At 44.8% G+C, this 17,554-nt stretch overlaps 1 protein-coding gene across 22 annotated transcripts in view; it reads left to right on the top strand.

Annotated features, from left to right (window-relative positions):
- Positions 1–17,554, top strand: part of KCNMA1 (potassium calcium-activated channel subfamily M alpha 1) — a 769,792-nt gene that overhangs the window by 94,681 nt on the left and 657,557 nt on the right. Inside the window, exon 2 of one of the 22 annotated variants that reach the window (XM_055353806.2) lies at positions 7,262–15,319. The exons of the other annotated variants lie outside the window; for them this stretch is intronic. Within the exon in view, the coding sequence (XP_055209781.2) occupies positions 7,262–7,345 (84 nt within the window). The 3' untranslated portion in view covers positions 7,346–15,319. Of the gene's footprint in view, positions 1–7,261; positions 15,320–17,554 lie in introns of those variants that run through there. 22 annotated transcript variants of the gene reach the window in all.

Consider the following 17,554-nt stretch of genomic DNA (forward strand, 5'->3'; position numbering starts at 1 on the left):
TGTCTTCATTAAAATGGATATCTTTTAGAAGAGCTCATCAAGGTTATGAAAAATTTTAAGAAGATGGAGTCATTGCTTTCTGTTAATACCTAGTTTCAATTTTAGACTTTTGAGCCCATGTTATAAATGATGAAAAAATTAGCAATCACCTGCTTCTTCCTACCTCCTACCCCCTTTCTTATTTTAATTATAGCTTATTTTTACATTGTTAAGGCTGATAATATCTAACAAGTCCCTGAGTTGTTTAGTCTCAAGCATGTTCCCTACATAGGAATTCAATTTCCAGTTGTATTCTTTCTGTTCTAGTTTACTCGACAATCTAAAATGGGATTATTTTGGTCTTTGATTTGTTTTCTTTGACCTGCTAACTTTTCTGAATTCATTGAATATATGTTTTTGTTAATTTCTTCTATAGCATTAAACATTTGCAGGGAATTTTCTTTGTTTCTTTGGTTATGTTTTCTTCTAGAGAGGTTCTTCATCATCATAATAGCACAATATGCTATTATGTTCCTTATTTTCCTCCTGTAGTGTGTGTTCACAAGTGCCATATTTTTTTTATCTTGCATATGTTTAACTTGGGTAGCTCTGTCCACTTCTTCTAATCACTCTGATATTGAGGGCAAATTCTTTAGGACTCCTTTTGTGACTTACCTGAAACCTCTGCCATGGTGTCAGCTCCAGTTTAAGATGCTTTCTGATGCCTGGGAGCATTATAGGGGAACATGGGAGATGAGGGTGGTCAGACTCAGAGCTGTGTGCTCCTTTGGGTAAGACCACATTTAACTCTTGCATGACTTTGTTAAATGTGCTGTTCCAGGGTTCATTCCACTAATGAGGGGATATAGGAGGGGATGTCCTTGCCATTTAGATGATCTCCTCAATTAAGCATTGAGCCCTGGAACCTATGTTTCTATGAGAGAAAGAGAGAAAGAATGAGAGAGAGAGAAAGACAGAGAGTCTTGATTGTTCATGCTGCTGTTTTATAGCTCTTTTTCTAATAGTTCTCAATCTGTTTCCCCAACTCTCTCCATATTAAGTCAGAAAAGAGGAAGAAATGATGTCACACTCACAGTCTGCTTCTCTGCAAATATATAGTAATTAGTGAGAAGTCTAAAGATTTTGGCCTCAGCAATAATACTTCTGAAGCATGGGGTGGGGTTAGGAACCTGACAACTTCTGCCAAATCCTGTTCCTGCCTCCACCCTCACCCCAGGTCTTTTAGATGTTGATAGTATGAGTGTGTGCCAGTTCCTTGTTTGATTGCTGCTCACTTTCCTCCTTCACTTATTGGTTTTTGTTTTTTTGTTTTGCTTTGTCTGATTATGTATTGGGACACTCTGCCATCTTTCTCCAAAAGCCTCCCTGCATATCTTTTAAAAAAATACAATTTCCTAGGCTCAACACAGAGCTATAGAATTAGATTCCCTTAGGGGAGGGCCACAGAAATTTATATTTTTATAAAACTTCCAAGGCATTCTAACAATCAGCGAAGTCTGGGATCCATTTTAAGTTTCCCCTAAGATTCTTTCCAGTGCTGAGATTCTGTGGTTCATTGTGTTCTCTTTAAGAAGCAGGGAGGGGGTGTTAGCACAGGGATTCTGTCATATTCTCAGGCATGGCATCCTCTCACTATGCAGAAGAAGGGCTTACATCTCTCTTTGTGCCAATTCTTCCTTTTGTCTTGGTCCATTTGGGTTGATATAATAAAAATGCCTTGCACTGGGTGATTTGCAAACAGTAGAAATTTATTTCTCACAATTCTGGAGGATGAGAAGTCCAAGATCAAGGTGCTTGTGGTTTTTGGTAAGAGCCCACTTCCTGGTTCATACATGGAGCCTTCTGTGTCCTCACATGATGGAAGGGACCAGGCAGCTCTCTGGGACCTCTTTCATAGAGCAGTAATCCCACTTATAAGGGTTAAAATTGCTACATATAAATTTTTGGGGAGGGACACAAATATTCAAACCATTGCAAAGGGATAAGGTTGGAGGATCTTCTCATTTCTCTTTGTCACAATGACCTAAAGATACCCTCCATGTTTTAGCAAACTTGCCCTTGAGTTAATGAATGGATAAGTTGTTCTCAACTCTGGCTGCACATTAAAATCACTTTGGAAGCTTTTAAAATATTGATGCCTGGGCCTCACCCCTAGGCATTTGGAGTTAATTGGTCTAGGGTAGGGCCAAATCACTGGCCTTTTCTTTGAGTTCCCTAGGTGTTCTATCTAGCGTGCTTCCAAGACTGAGAACCAGTAGATTGTTCTTTCTTATTTTTTTAGTGACTCATGATCCATTCTCCATTTTCCTTACTCCTATCTCAAGCCTTGTTTTTGGAACATGTACTTTCTACACACTGAATAGTTTCTAAGATAATGTTACTTAGAACAATAGAGTCACGTAGTTTCAAGAATGGGCTTTGGAGTAATAGAAATCCAAGTGTGGGTCCTTTTTCTGCCCCTGCTGCTTGTGTGAGCTTGAGCAAGTACCTAACTTCTCTATTTCACAGTCTCATGCAAAATAGGGATTTTAATTCTACCTTGCATTGTTTTGAGGAACAAAATTAGTTTCATATCATATTAATTACATGTTACACTAGTTTTCTTGTGGGTAGAGTTTTTCTGACGTATTATTTTTTGTCTTTTTATTGTCAATCTTTTAATAAGGCTTTTCTATATGTTTCTTACAATCATCAAATAATTGAATTTTGTTTAATGTTTTCATCTGGTTTGATAATCTCTGTCTTTTAATAGGTACGTTTAATTCATTTATACTTAATATACTCACTGATACAATATGTGAGTTTTTTCTGCTGTTTTATTTTGGGTTTCTTTGCTCCTCTTTCCCCCTTTCCTGTCTTATATTAAAGGAATTGTTCCATATTTCTTCTTTTTTTAAATTTTGTTGGTTCATAAGCTGTAGATCATATTCTGTTCTCCTAGTGATTACTCTTTTTTTTTTGAGAGAAAGTCTTGCTCTATTGCCCAAGCTGGAGTGCAGTGGTGCGATCTTGGCTCACTGCGATCTCCGCCTCCTGAGTTCAAGCGATTCTCCTGCCTCAGCCTCCTGAGTAGTTGGGATTACAGGCATGCACCACCACACTCAGCTATTTTTTTGTGTATTTTTAGTAGAGTTGGGGTTTCGCCCTGTTGACCAGGCTGGTCTCCAACTCCTGACCTCAGGGGATCAGCCCAACTCGGCCTCCCGAAGTGCTGGGATTACAGGCATGAGCCACCATGCCCAGCCTTCTCCTAGTGATTACTCTTAAATTTTTGAGATACATTTTCATAATTCTGGGAACATTGAAAGTGATAACAGTATTTTTACTCAAATAATGTATTCAAAATATTCAGCACAAAGCCTGACAGTCATTAAAATGCATAATAAATTCCAATTGCTAGTGCTAGTCTTACTACTGCCAACACTCCAATTAATATTACCATTTTTACCCAAAGAGCCACTAAGTATTATTTTTATCCATAAGTATGGTATCAAGAAGATGAACATTGTGAAAGTTATATGAACAAATTATAGTCTGAACAGTGCCAGTTTTTCCCAAAGGAGTTTGCTCATTTGTAAAATGTTATACTGATTATTCAATGAGGTAAGTTCTGCAGAGTGCTTAGCCCACAGTAGGTGCTCAATCACTGTTAGCCTTTATATGGATACCAACCTGGACTTCCCTTTTAAAACACCCCAGCTTTGCCTTATTGCTCTGCAAGCCAGTTCTAGGCATGTGTCTCTTTGGCTGTGACCCTGGACCCAAAGCTTTTGGGGACTGAGTGTGGATGTGACTGCTCTGCTCCACCTGGCTGGGACATAGCAGGACAGGCAGCAACCCAGGTCTGTGAAATCAATCATGATGATTCTGGGAGGAATTATTGGTGAATTGGGGGGATGCTCTGAGGGATGGTCCAGATGGAGGTAGGTGTAAAGTGGAGTTTTGCTGGAAGGAGTTGTTTTTGCATAACATATTGATCTCCTTGGGGTGGGAGAAAAAAGAAACAGCAGCTCCTCGCTGCTCTCCCAGAGTGGTGGGTAGGAGAGGACAGGTGGGAGTCTGTGGGCCCCTTTAGCTGGTTATTTTTTTAGATGTACCATCAGGTAGCTGCAACTGTATTCCCACTGCCTCCCCAGCAATGCAAAGGGCAGATTACGAAGCAGAGCTGGGCTGGCAGCAAGTTTTGCTTTGCTTTCTCCCAGCGGCCAACAGCATTTGCATTGGTGGGTGGTGCACACACTCTGCAGAGAGAGGGCAATACCCAAGCCCAGGGCCCACAGACTGCGCACAGAACAGAAAATTAGGGCTGGGAATTCACCCGTGGCTCCTCAGTGTCTGGGTTGCCCATATCTGATAGACTTCCAAAATAACAGGGGCCAGGAATTGGGTGGGGACAGCTGGGGATGAGGGGCCCTGCCAGAGCTGGGTTCATTCTTGAGGGAATGTCTCCCAAATCTGCCATTTGAGAGGATAGAATTTCGGTCCCCAAGCTCAGTTCTGCCTCACCTCCATGCTCCATTATCTGGGTATCCCCAGGCCACTCACTTATCACACCCATGTCTATTTTCTTACCTGTAAAACTAGAATTGCAGGTATTTTAGTGGATACGTTGTTGGGAGATGAGACATAGGTTTTGATCCCATCTCCATCTCTGCATTATCTTGGACAAGCAACCTGACTTAGGTGCTTGCTTGTCTTTAAAATGCAGAATGTTAGTACCTGTCATGCTAGCTTATGGGGAAGTTGGGAATGGCAAATAAGAGAATGGCCTTGCAGGCTCTTGAGGGAACAGAAAAGAGAAAAGTGGGTTCCTCAGAGACATATGCTCTTACCTAGGGTGGGGGAGCTGGTTTATGAATGGTGTAAATCTCAGAGTCTCCACCTTCTTCCCTAGGGTCCTCCCGGACCAACCAGCCTGTATTGGAGTGTGTTCAGCCTCTTGGGTAGATGTAGGACCGTGGGTGGTGGCATGAAGGAGACAGGTTACTGCTCAGCAGGAGGGGGGATCTATGTATGGAGCCTCCTAGCCTCAGAGGCAGCTGTTACTATGCAGAGCCTTCATGCTGAGCCCTGTGCTAACCACTCCACACACACTGTCCCCTGAATCAGTCTTGACAACCAGCCCTTCACAGGCAGGGAGCAATGGGATTAGATGCCTTTTGTGGCATGAGAACAGGTTCATAGAGGCCCTCTGTTGGGTCAGATTTTAACTCCATATCCTTAGGTTTTAAGGAGATCCATGGAGTCTGTGGCAGAGGGACTAAGGTGGGGGGGGTGCCATTGATGGATCATAGATGGGACTCATCATCTAGCTGGGCTGTTGAGGACTCCATATTAGCCTGGGAGTTTAGTACTGGCATTCTCCAAGACACACCTGAAGAAATTGAGGTTCAGAGAGGTGACCTTGCCAAGGCCACACAGCTAGTAAGCTGTGGAGCTGGGATTCTAACTCAGATCTGGTTGACTCAGAAGTCCAGCTGGGGGTAATGATGGCAATGAAGGCTCTAGAATTGGAAGAGACCCAGACAAAGCGGGTTTGGGGCTGCTTCAGTGACCAAGGATCTTGGGGAGAATCCTGGCCCATGAGACCACAGTGGATTCACCTGGGTGCTGCTGGCCAAGAGTTTGAGTGTGAGTGTGTATGGGTATGTGTAGGGTGTAGGGTATAGCACTTGTATGCAGTGTGAGTGTAGAGTATGTGAGTGTGACAGTATATGTGTGTGTGAGTGTGAGTGTGTAGAGTATGTGAATATGAGAGTATGTGTGAGTATGAGTGTGTCTAGTGTATGTGTGTGTGTTTAGAGTATGTGTAGAGTGTGTATGTGAATGTAGAGTATGTGGGTGTGTGTGAGTGTGTGTAGAGTATGTGAATGTGAGAGTATGTGGACGTGTGTGAGTGTGTGTGTAGAGTATGTGAATATGAGAGTGTGTGTGAGAGTACGTGTAGAGTATACGAATGTGAGAGTATGTGAGTGTGTATGAGTGTGTGTGTATGTGCGTGTGTATACAGTGCCTCCCCAAAGGCCCCACTCCACCAGCAGTCTGCCCATCCATCATCATAACGGGCGTGGAAGCCCATTCCATTCCTGCTGAGCCCTGCCAAAAAATCAGCGAGGGAGAGCCAGGAAGAATGTGCGCTGGGAGGAGCAGGCAGCGTGTTGCAGTCCGAATGGCCCACTGTGATGATTTGGGTGACGATGGGGCCAGCGGTGCCACCGAGACTCTGATGGCTCCTTAGGAGTTGTTATAGTCACAATAATAGATTGTTCTCTGTTTCTCAATGCTAGGTCCATTCTTTAAATTTTTTTTTTCTTCCTTTAGAGGCAGAGGAGGAGATGGAGAGTTGGTGAGATTGAGATTTTAGGTGTCCTCAAGTCAATTCTGAAACTCTAAGAAGAAATAGAGAATTCTGAGTGATTTTAATTTTTCTGCAGTCATGGGGGGAATTTCCATAGGGAAGATGCTTTCCAAGGAAGCTCACGTGTCTTGGACTCTGAAAGAGCCCTTCTCAGGCCTGGTTCTGGCATTTGTCCATGGTTTGGGGAAGGCAGGCCCTGGGTGGGGGCAAGGATGCGACTTTTGGAGCAAGGTGTGGGCACTGTAGGCTCAACGTGGTTCTGCTGGGGTGGTGTTCTTGTGGCTGAAGAATGTGACCCCTGAGTTGGCACAGTGATGCATGACATAGGATGGACCAAACGGAAGGCATTTCCTGTCACTGAAATTAAAGGAGCAGGGGGGTGGAGGGGAAGCAATGGAGCAGAAGAGGAGTTTGGTTCTAGGAGCATTCAGAGGTCTTGGGAGTGTTGGGTTAGGTGACACAGTTCCTGTCTGTCCTGGGGCTCTGTGTACTCCCCCTGGAGATTTCACTGGAACTGGTGATGTCCCGTGTTTAGGGCTATCTCTGGAAAATAAATATGAACATAAAATAATAAGAGGCTGAACCTACAAAGGAAATGAACTAAAGTCAAAACACGTTTTTCCCAGGCACCATACAAGGTCCTGCAAATCACTGGGAAATGAATGGGACACAGGACATCACACTCCATGCAGTGAGCTTGGTGTTTGGTTTTTCCCAGTCATTGGCTGTGGTGAATCATGTGTTCTCCCTGTGTTCAAACGGCTGTTGAGAGAAAGGTGTGGATGTTGGCAGCTCTGGGGAGGAGACCAGTGATGACACCAATTGAGGGCGCACTATGGTGTTTAGATCATTGGCTTTTAAAATTTAGACAATGACTTCTGAAGTGGGCCTTTTTGCTTCCAGCTGACAGACATATCAGAGTGCGGGAGACAGAGTACCCAGTTCCAACCCCAACATCCTGCCCACAAGCTGTGGGAACCTGAGTAAGTTACTCACCTCTTTGTGCCTCTACTTCCTCATCTCTACCTGGGGTAGGCAGTCAAAGTATCTAATGTTATTTTCATAGTAAGGCTGTTGCACAGAGTAGATGAGTTTGTAGGTATGAAGCCCTTAGCTTTGTATCTAGCACATTCTAAATGATAAAAATATTGGCATTACTGTCATTAATGAGGATATTGAAGATCAGTGAAGTGAGGGAATTCTCCCAACACTGGGAAGAAAGACCACAGCAGGAAGTAAGCTCTGGGAAAGCCCATGCTCTCTGATTCTAACAAGAAGGATGCTGGTGTCCTCCTGCTCCGAGATGCCAGGAACTGTGGCCTCAAACCTGAGGGACAATTCTAAACTCCATCTCTAGACAAAGAGTAGTTGCCAAACCAAATCATTCCACAAAATACACATGCTAGTGCATTTTCCTTTCTTTGTCTTAACAATTTTTATGGATACATAATAGTTTTATGTATTTATGAGGCCCCTGTGATAGTTTGCTGTGAGCACATAATGTGTAATGATCAAATCTGGGCACCTGGGATACCATCACCTCAAACATTTATCATTTCTTTGTATTGGGAGCATCTCACATATTCTCTTCTAGCTATTTTGAAATGTAGAATAAATTCTTGTTAACTACAGTCGCCATGTTGTGCTACTGAACACTAGATCATATTCCTTCTATCTACCTGTATGTTTGCACCTATCAACCAATCCCTCTTAATATCCCCTCCCCACTACCCTTCCCAGCTTCTGGTAACTACCATTCCACTCTCTTGCTCCATGAGATAGTTTTTTAGCTTCCACATGAGTAAGGACATGTCATATTTGTCTTTCTGTGCCTGGCTTATTTCACTTAACATAATGTCCTCCTGTTCCATCCATGTTACTGCAAAGGACAGAATTCCATTCTTTTGTATGACTGAATAACATTCCATTGTGTATATGTACCACATTTTCTTTATCCATTTGTTCATTGATGGACACTCAGGTTGATTCCGTATCTTGGCTATTGTGAAGAGTGCTGCAATAAATACAGGAGTGAAGAGATCTCTTCCGTGTGATTGCTTTTCTTTTGGGTATATACCCAGCAGTGGAATTGCTGGATCATATGGTAATTCTATTTTTAGTTTTTTGAGGAACCTTCATACTGTTTTCCATAGTGGCTGTACCAATTTACATTCCCACCAACAGTGTATGAATGTTCCCTGTTCTCCACTTCCTTGCCAGCATTTGTTATTTTCAGACTTTTTGATAATAGCTGTCTTTTAAAAAACTGAATTAAAGCTACTTCCATCCGTATTTTTCGGAAGGAGGGGAATAAACTTCTTGGACCAAATCTGATGAGTCCTGAGATATATGGGGTAGATGAACAGGAGTCAATGGTGGGACCTTTTGACTTTTGAGCCCTGGTTGGAGTATTTTGGGATGTTAGAGCGTCCTTCTGGAATTAAGATGTGCTTAGTAACTGATGTGTGGTTGCTACTGGAGTGTGTGCATGTGTGTAGAATTTAAGAAATTATAATTCATGCGCCACCTTCATATAACATATTCATGTAAAGATTGGCACTTGGTGAATCTCCACGACCCTTATAGCATCCCTGTAGTTTGTAGGTGTGGTTGTAGATATAGGTTGTAGATTATGGGTTATAGGTTGTAGGTATATGATATAGATTGCAGTTGTAGGTTGCAGGGTATAAGTTGGAGGTACAGGGTGTAGGTTTTAGTTTGAAGTTATATGCTGTAGGTTATAGCTGTAAATGGTAAGTATGGGTTGTAGGCTGTGGGTTGTAGGTATAGATTGTAGGCTGGAAACAGAAAGAACATTGATCAAACGTTTGTCACTTCTTTGTTTTGGGAACATCTCAAATATTTTCTTTTAGCTATTTTGAAATGTAGAGTAAATTATTATTAACTGTAGTCATTCTGTTGTGCTACTGAACACTAGATCTTATTCCTTCCACCTACCTGTATTTTTGTGCCTATTGTATAGATAGACCTGGACCTTGAACCCAGAACTTTTGATGCCCAAATCCCTGATCTTCCTGAGTATATTAGGTTCCTTCAGGAAAAATGAGATGCTTTTCAGTGGTAATGTTTATGCTTCACTATAATAAATACACATAAACGTGGATAGAGAAAGGACCTCGTATCTAGTTTCTTCCTAGGGACACCAGTTGGTTATCTTTTGATGCATTTTCTTTAAGCCTGCTTGTACCAATTTTTTAAATTATTTCAACTTCTTTAGCTCTGACTGTACCCCCTGCCAATTTTGTATGCTGCCTTCTGCCTCCCAGTTACTATAACAAACATCTCCTATGTAAACCCTTTTTATGACTACATTCTACTTGGTATGGCTGCACCATAATTTCTCTAGTGTAGGATATTTAGGCTGTTTCTGCTGTTTGGCTATTATAAATAACATAGCAATAATCATCTCTGAGCTAGAAGTTTTCCTAATGATTTTATCTTTAGGTTTCTGGGGTGAGCATAGGGCTGGATGTTTGCCGGGCTAGGGAGAAGCTGGGGAGGAGCCTGGTAACTCCCTGAGGGGGAAGCCTGGCCTGGAGTTACCTGGCTGCCTGGCTCAAGTGTGCCCTTGGCAGGGGCTGCTGGCCCAGAGGCCAGCACCAAGCAGCATAGTGGGCCAGCTTTGGCATAGATGGAGCAAGAGAGGGAAGGGTTCTCCCTCTGTAATCAGGAGTAGAACATTCAGGCATGGAGCTAAGACAAATGAGTACCTTTTAGAGCTTTGGCTCTATAGAGACAGTAGAGGTGGCCATGAGGTGGTAAGGAACAGTCACACATTTATAGCCTCCCCACAGTTCATCCTTCTGATATTTCTGCCCTGAGTTACCAATGATCAACAGGCAGTTCTCTCCCACAAAGCCTAAGCAGGGGGAGTTCATCCTCCTTTGTTAGGATTTGATTTTATCAGAGGGATATTTGGAGGTCAGTGGCTGGAAGAATAATGCTGTCAGAGTTTGGTGACTCTTGCTTGGCAGTGATGGAGGTGGGGGAGGGGCAGAGCCTGGCACACAAATTTGGGGAAGAGTGGTGGGATGCGGGAAGAAAGACTGGTCCCTGTACTCAAGGAGATTAGGATCCTTAGGGTTTTTACTTCCAACATTTACTGTTCCTCCTCCCGGGATGCCTGCCTTCCTCTTGTTTGGCTTGTGTTTGCAAATGAAGCAGACAAGTTCCAGAGAAGTTAAATGATTTGTCCTAAGTCATGTAATCATTGACTAGGGAAGGGAAACTAGACCCGGAGCTCCAGCTTCACGGGTGCCCTTTCTCCTGTGTCATGCAGCCGCTTCTGTGTGTTGGCTAGTCTGCCCAGTAGACTCTGCTCCTTGGGGCTCTGGTTGTGTCTGACCTTGTTGAATCCCCTGCATGTGTGGTATGACCTTTTTGGGGTGTCTCAACACTGGGCATGTTAGCAACACTGAGGGGTGAAAGCACTGTCATGCCCTGGATGGTCAGCCCTGGTTTGTTGAATGCACGAGTGTTCGTATGTCAGAAATACACATGCATTCACTCTACAAATATTTTCAAATATTTGTTATGTTCCGAGCATAATAGTAGAGCTTCTACTATTGCAGGGGAGAAAGTCTTCAATAAAAGTTATAGAATAATTAATTACAGATGGTAGAAGAGCTAAGGAAGAGAGTGATTTCAGGTTGCCAAGAGAACATACTCAGAGAGGCATGATAGCTTTTGGGGACCCTGTCAGTATCATCAGGATAGCCCGGACTCAGAAGTTAGGCTCTCATAGAGCCAATAGGAAGGTTTTGGCAAATCTGGATTTTTTCACTTGTATTCTGGTTTTGCTTCTGCTATTGACTATCAGGGTTACTTTGAAAAAATCATTTGCTTCTTTATGTCTTGCTTGCTTTATCTGTAAAATGAAGAGGTTGTAAAATTCTGCTGTAAATCATTTAATTACCACCCTCTTCCCCCGTGGAAACAAACCTAGAAAATCCTAACTTTGCTTTAAAAATATTCAGTACATGGAATATTTTAGTGTTCATGTTTTCTCTTTTGAGTGGGGTTTGGCCATTGGCTGGTTCTTGGATAAAATTTGGAGGGAGGTATTCTCCAGGCTTAAATGAGTGAAAAAGTCTGGGAAAAAATAAACCAACCCTACCTCCTTCCCACCCAAGGAGTGTCCTTTGCATCTGGCATCGCTGTGTTTTCATTCGCTGATCAGTCCCTCATCTGCTGCCAACCTCTTCCCTTCCTGGCTTGGTCAGAAGGTCCAGAGAGCCCACTGTGCTGGCGGGGAGAATCTGTCCCTTTTGCGCACATCATTGGGAACTCAAAGTCATCTCGTGTTGGAGTCAAATGACGTGTTAGCACACGCCTGCTTGAGGGATCCTCCTGCAGTTGGCGTATTGCGTGACACACGGGGGGATTCTCATCGTGCTGGAATGCATGGCTAGCCCCTTCTTTCTCCAAGCACAGTTCAGTGCATTTTCCCCCCAGTTGCTGCTTCTCGTAGGAGATTATTTCTGATGCATATTGAGTTGTTACTGGAAAACACTTCAGAGAGATAATGAGCTGGGTAGTTTTCCTCTTCATTTTTCTTTGTTGTTGTTGAATTCATATGGGTAACTGGGCTCTCCACTTACACTTTATTGATTCCTGAATTTAGGGCATAGCTCTGTAATTGGCAATTTCCTCAGTGCCACGTGGGCAGAGAGAAGTACTGTGCCTGGGGCTGCTGACTCTGCGGGAAGCTGTAGGGGCACTTCCTTTCAGCCCTGGACTGACACAGCTGAGTGCCCGTGGGCAAGTCCCTTGTTGCCTCTTTCTTGGCTCTGGTTTTTCCTTGCTGTCTTGTGAGGGGTCAGACCAGACGACTTTGAGCACCAGCCCTTCCAGTTCTTGAATTTTCCAGGCTAGGTTGGAAGCCCTTTTCTTTGGTGGGTTTATGCATGAAGGGCCGGCTGTTTCTGTGTTCACGGATGACACTGCTGATCCCATGTGCTCTTGTCATTGTTTTCCTTGGAGGGCTGAGGGATGTGTGCTGAGTCATGCACATGCACAGCCAGAGTCCCTTGTGACTAAGCTGTGCATTTGCAGGAGCGCTGGCAGGGACGGTGGTGCAGCCTCTGAACTGGGACAGCTTGAACCCAGCGTTGCCTGGAGTGGGAATAAACCTTGACCTTGCTGGCGTGGGAGAGGGGCACCTGCCCAGGGAGCTAACTGGTCTGGACTCATACAGTGCTCTCCTTCTGTCCATTTCAGTATGCTGGCTGTCAGCTTTGTTTATGCATAGATGAATTACTCTCATTTCAGATTATCGTGGAAAATCTTGCTGTCAAGTTCTTAGGACAGGATTAAGTAGAATAGGTGATAAAGGTCATTGGCATTATTTACAATCTCTTGACTTTCATTCACCCCCAACTGCTGTAGACAAGCTGGATGCTTGCAAGAGCGGCAAAGACTTGGGACTTGGAATCAGGCACACCCAAGTCTGAAGCCCCGCATGGTGCTTTCTGGCTGCGTCACCTTGAACGCTTGCTTCCCCGAGTCTCGGTTTTTCTAAAATGGTAGGAAACAGCTTTGTTTGGCCTAAGAGGTTTGCTGGTGGAGACTAAGTGAGCCACTGCTGTGTTTTGCCACACCTCAACGCTGGTGGGATGCAAGATGCTTTGAGGAGGGACACAGACGAATTTCTTATTATAGTTGTGTATTTGAATACACTTGTGGAAAAATAGAACTAGCACATCAGAGCTCGTGATTTCACAGATATTATTGCCCAGGACAATGCTAATTTGAAAAAATCGAGACAATTTCAAATTGATTTCAAGGATAATATGCACTGAATATTAGTGCAGGGCAGGCAGGCGGGGCAGAAATCAGGAAGATGGGAGAGAATGACAGAATTTGGAGTACTACTGAGACCTATGCTACAGGTCTCCTATAGAACGTGTGGTGGGAGCAGAATAAATGCATCTTTCTCTTTGTGTCTGTCCTGGTACAAGGAATGTTTGGGGCATTGGTATAAGAAGCTCCCAGAGAAAAGGTGATGGTGACTTAGCTTTGTGCACTGCATCACCCTCACAGGCAACGCTGTCTGCTCTAGGCGTGACTTGCACTAAGTGAATGTGGACAAGATGGCCACTTTTTCTAGATCCTTCTGGGGAAGCTGTTAGTTGTAATAGCATTAGAACCTAAGAGCTAGAAGAGACTTTGGAGATGATTTACTGCATTTTATGTTAGACTTAGACAATTTTTTTACAAAAGGGAAAAATTAAAAAGCCCCAGAGAGACCTGGACTTACTCAAAGCCACACAAGTCGTTGAGCATAGTGGCTGAGACGAATTGTTTTGTGTCTTTCCCCAAGGATCTCTCTTTCCTTGTCCCTCTGTCTATCCTGGTCAATAGCATCATTGTTTGAAGTGAGTTTTTGGAACAGGACCCAGCTGCATTCGGTGGGTTAGTCCAGCACCACAAGGATCTGTCTTTTAGCATTGCCTGTGTCTCTGGCCTTCTCGTGTTGGTTAGAAGATTGAGGAGGCAACCATGTAGACACTGCTGGAGGAAGAGGAAATGAATTTAAAAGTCACAAGTTTTGGCCTCAGATGCCTGTGGTGTGGAACATTAGCTTTGTTGTTGGGGCATGTGCCTGACCTCCTGGAGTCTCAATTTCCTCCTCTATAAGGTGGCTTTTACCTCTGCAGGTTTGAATGAGGTAAGAGGTGGGGAGAGCCTAGTACTTGGCTCCCTTGAAGAAAGTAGTGGAGACTGAATCCAAGGCCAGGCTGTCCACTCCAAACTGGGATTAGGACATCACGGTTCTTCAGCCCCTGACTTTCCTGACAAAGGCCCACGTGGGGGCTCTGGGTTGGCCTGGTCACTGTCTGCTTGGGGTGTCCTCGTTCTTTTCCCTGGAGAGGTTCTGGGATCAGGGGTGGGAATGGGGTTAAGTTATCTAGGAATTGAGAGTCCCTTCTTCATAACTAATTTTTCTTTCCTATCTCATGACTTCTAGATAATAGTCTGTAGTTTTAACTCATTTGTTATTTATATCATTTCTCTGTGCTCGGCTCTAAGGGTATAAGAGTAAATTAGATCTGGCCCTTGCATGGAAGAAGCTTACAGCTGAGGTGGGGAGCTCTGTCTAGCATGCACAGAACATGGTGCTTTGACAAAGGGTAGGTGCCGGGGAGTGAGGTGGGAGCCCTGAGGAGGAGACCTTAACAAGGGAAAGCCTTCTACAGCAGGCAGGGGCTGAGCTGGGTTTGGAGGGCTGAGAGGAGCTAGGCTGGCCGAGGTGGGAGGGTGCTGGGGTGGCAGGGAGTGCACTCCTGGCAGAGGGAATAGCACAGGAAAGGCCCAGAGATGAGCTGGGAAACCACAGGCAGAGTGGTGCGGGGGAAAAAGAGGGGAGGGCAGGAACACGGGGGGGAACTTAGTGCATAACAACAATGCCCTCAACCCTTTTGCCTGGCTCTTCACCACGTGAGAGGACTCAGGGGAGAAGAGTCTGAGTGCTGTGCCCTTTCTGAGTTCTTTTTTTTTATTATTATGGTAAAATATACACACTATAAAATTGACCATTGTGAGTATTTTAAGTATACAACCAGAATTCTGTTCAACCATCTGTGCTACTTACTTCCAGAACCGTCCAGCACTGCAGATGGAAACCCTGGACCAATGGGGAGTCACTGCCGTTCTCTCCTCCATCCAGCCTGAGAACCTGTGATCTGCTTGCTGCTTCTTGAGGCCTATTTGGATATTTCCTATGAGTAGAATGATAGGATATGTGGCCTTTTGTGTCCGGCTTCTTGCACTTAGCACAATGTTCTTGAGGTTCACCTGTGTTGTGGCATGCAGCAGTACTCCATTCCTTTAGTTCTGTGCATGGCCACACCACATTCTTCTTATTCATACATCAGTTGATGGACATCTGTGTTGTTTCTGCCTTTGGCTATTGTGAATAGTGCTGCTATGAACACGTGTACGAGCTTTTGTTGGTATCTTTTCTTTTCTTTTTTTTTTTTTTTTGAGATGGACTCTCACTCTGTCACCCAGGCTGGAGTGCAGTGACACAATCTCAGCTCATTGCAACCTCTGCCTCCTGGTTCAAGCGATTCTCCTGCCTCAGCCTCCCGAGTTGCTGGGATTACAGGTATCCGCCATCACACCCGGCTAATTTTTTTTATTTTTAGTAGAGACAGGGTTTCACCATGTTGGCCAGGCTGGTCTCAAACTCCTGACCTCAGGTGATCTGCCTGCCTTGGCCTCCCAAAGTACTGGGATTACAGGCATGAACCACTGTGCCAGGCCTGTGTTTGATTTGGGGTATATGCCTAGGAATGGGATTGCTAGATCCTATGGTAATGCTGTGTTTAACTTATTGAGGAAATTGCTGGATTCTTGAGGATGTGTTTCAGGTCCACCCTCTGTTCAGAGCCTTGACCTTGTTACTTGCTCTGTTGGGTGCAAGCTCTGAGGCATGGGCTAGACACCTTGTGCCAGGTCCTGTTTTCCATCCTCACAAGCAACCCCAGGTGGTGGGCACTCTTCTTGGTCCTGGTTTTCAGATGAGGAGACGCAGGCACAGAGTGGTTAAGCATCATACCCAAGGTCACACAGCTTGTGAGTAGAGGGTCTGGGAATTGAACCCAGACAGGCTGTCCAGAGTGCAGTCTCTCCCTAACACACCCCATGGTGCCTCAGAGACAGGAGTCCCATAGACAACATCCTGGATGGAGTCTGTAGCCTCCTGATGGTGGTTGGAGGCTGTGCGCACAGCATGGAGCCTGAGCCAGCCCCTGGGGATGAGGGCTGCACCAGGGCCCACTCGGCTACCCTCCACCCTGTGTTCTTTCCTTGCCTTGCCTCCCCTCTTCACTCCTTCCTTTTGCCTCCTCCTCACTCCCCACCAGCCTCACCTCTCTCTCTCTCTCTCTCTCTCTCTCTCTCTCTCTCTTTGTTTCTCTTTTAATAAATGGAAATGGTTTATGGGCTCTTCTAGAAATTGCACCTGCCTTCTGGTTATAACTGGGGGGAGAGAGAGAAAGAGACACAGAGAAGAGACAGAGAGGCCTCCTTCAGCAGATCTGGGTATGCCCATGGGACCTCCTGGCCTGGACATCCTGGTGGTGCTTTCAGGCCTGCCACAGAAGTGACCCTGAGTTGGCTCTGGCTCTAATGTCTGAGGGTGCCTTCTTCCCCTCTCCCCCTGTGACTGCCTGCAGGACAGTGCAATTCCTCTGCCATTGTATAAGCAACCCCCACAGATGATACTCCATGCTAGGGCATTAACTACTTGTTGAAAAGCACTTGTGTGTTCCCCTGGCTGAGGCTGAAAGTGGGGGATCCCTGGGGAAGGGGGTGGCCTGGCTATGGATGGGGAGAAGGCCCTCTGGGGAAATGAAGAGGGGAGCCCCAAGCCAGTTCATCCTGTGGGAGCTGGCCCAGATTATGGTTCACAATGTAAATTTGGGAGTATGCCAGGGCCATATTAATACTGCATGAGGCAGTAAGGGGACCTCGGGCTTGAAACCCGAGCTGTGGCCTAGAATGGAACTGAACAGTGGGCCTTGTCTTAAAGGGACATGACGAGCTCCCAGAAGTATGTGTCGGCATTATTTCCCTCTAATGCTGTTTACTATATTTGTACACAATGCCCCCAAAGGATTTGAAAAGGAAATGGCAATGTAATAAGAGAGGTATTTTTTATTGCACATGCGAGCATGCTCATTGACTTAATTATTGTTTCTTTTGTTACCTTGGTGAATTAGAGAGGGGGAGATATGGAGAGGGAGGATGGGAAGTTGGAGAGGGGGAAGAGAGAGAGAGGAGAAGGAAACCCATGTCTACTGTTATTTTGCTGAAATCTATCTCAGCGAGTAGGCAGATTGAGAAATCAAGGATTCGTTCACAGGTAGAAAAAAATGAATAACACTTTGAAAGCTCAGAAAATCAACACAACAGAGAATTCAGTTTCAAGGTGCCACTTTTGACTCTTCTGCTGCTCTTTGAATTGAGTTCATGGCTGTGCTCATCGTCTCCATGGAGAAGGGCAAGTCAGTGCCATTTCTTGTAGGAATGATCGGGCCACTAACATTTGTCTAGAAACCAAGCAACCGAAAAGTGCAAATATCTGGATGCTATTGGCTTTTGAGAAAGAAAGGATGTCAGGCATTTATTTGAAAGGGTAACCTCCATCCAGATGGTGTTGTAGAGCAT

Source organism: Gorilla gorilla, chromosome 8, assembly GCF_029281585.2.
Source record: "Gorilla gorilla gorilla isolate KB3781 chromosome 8, NHGRI_mGorGor1-v2.1_pri, whole genome shotgun sequence".
Taxonomy (NCBI): domain Eukaryota; kingdom Metazoa; phylum Chordata; class Mammalia; order Primates; family Hominidae; genus Gorilla; species Gorilla gorilla.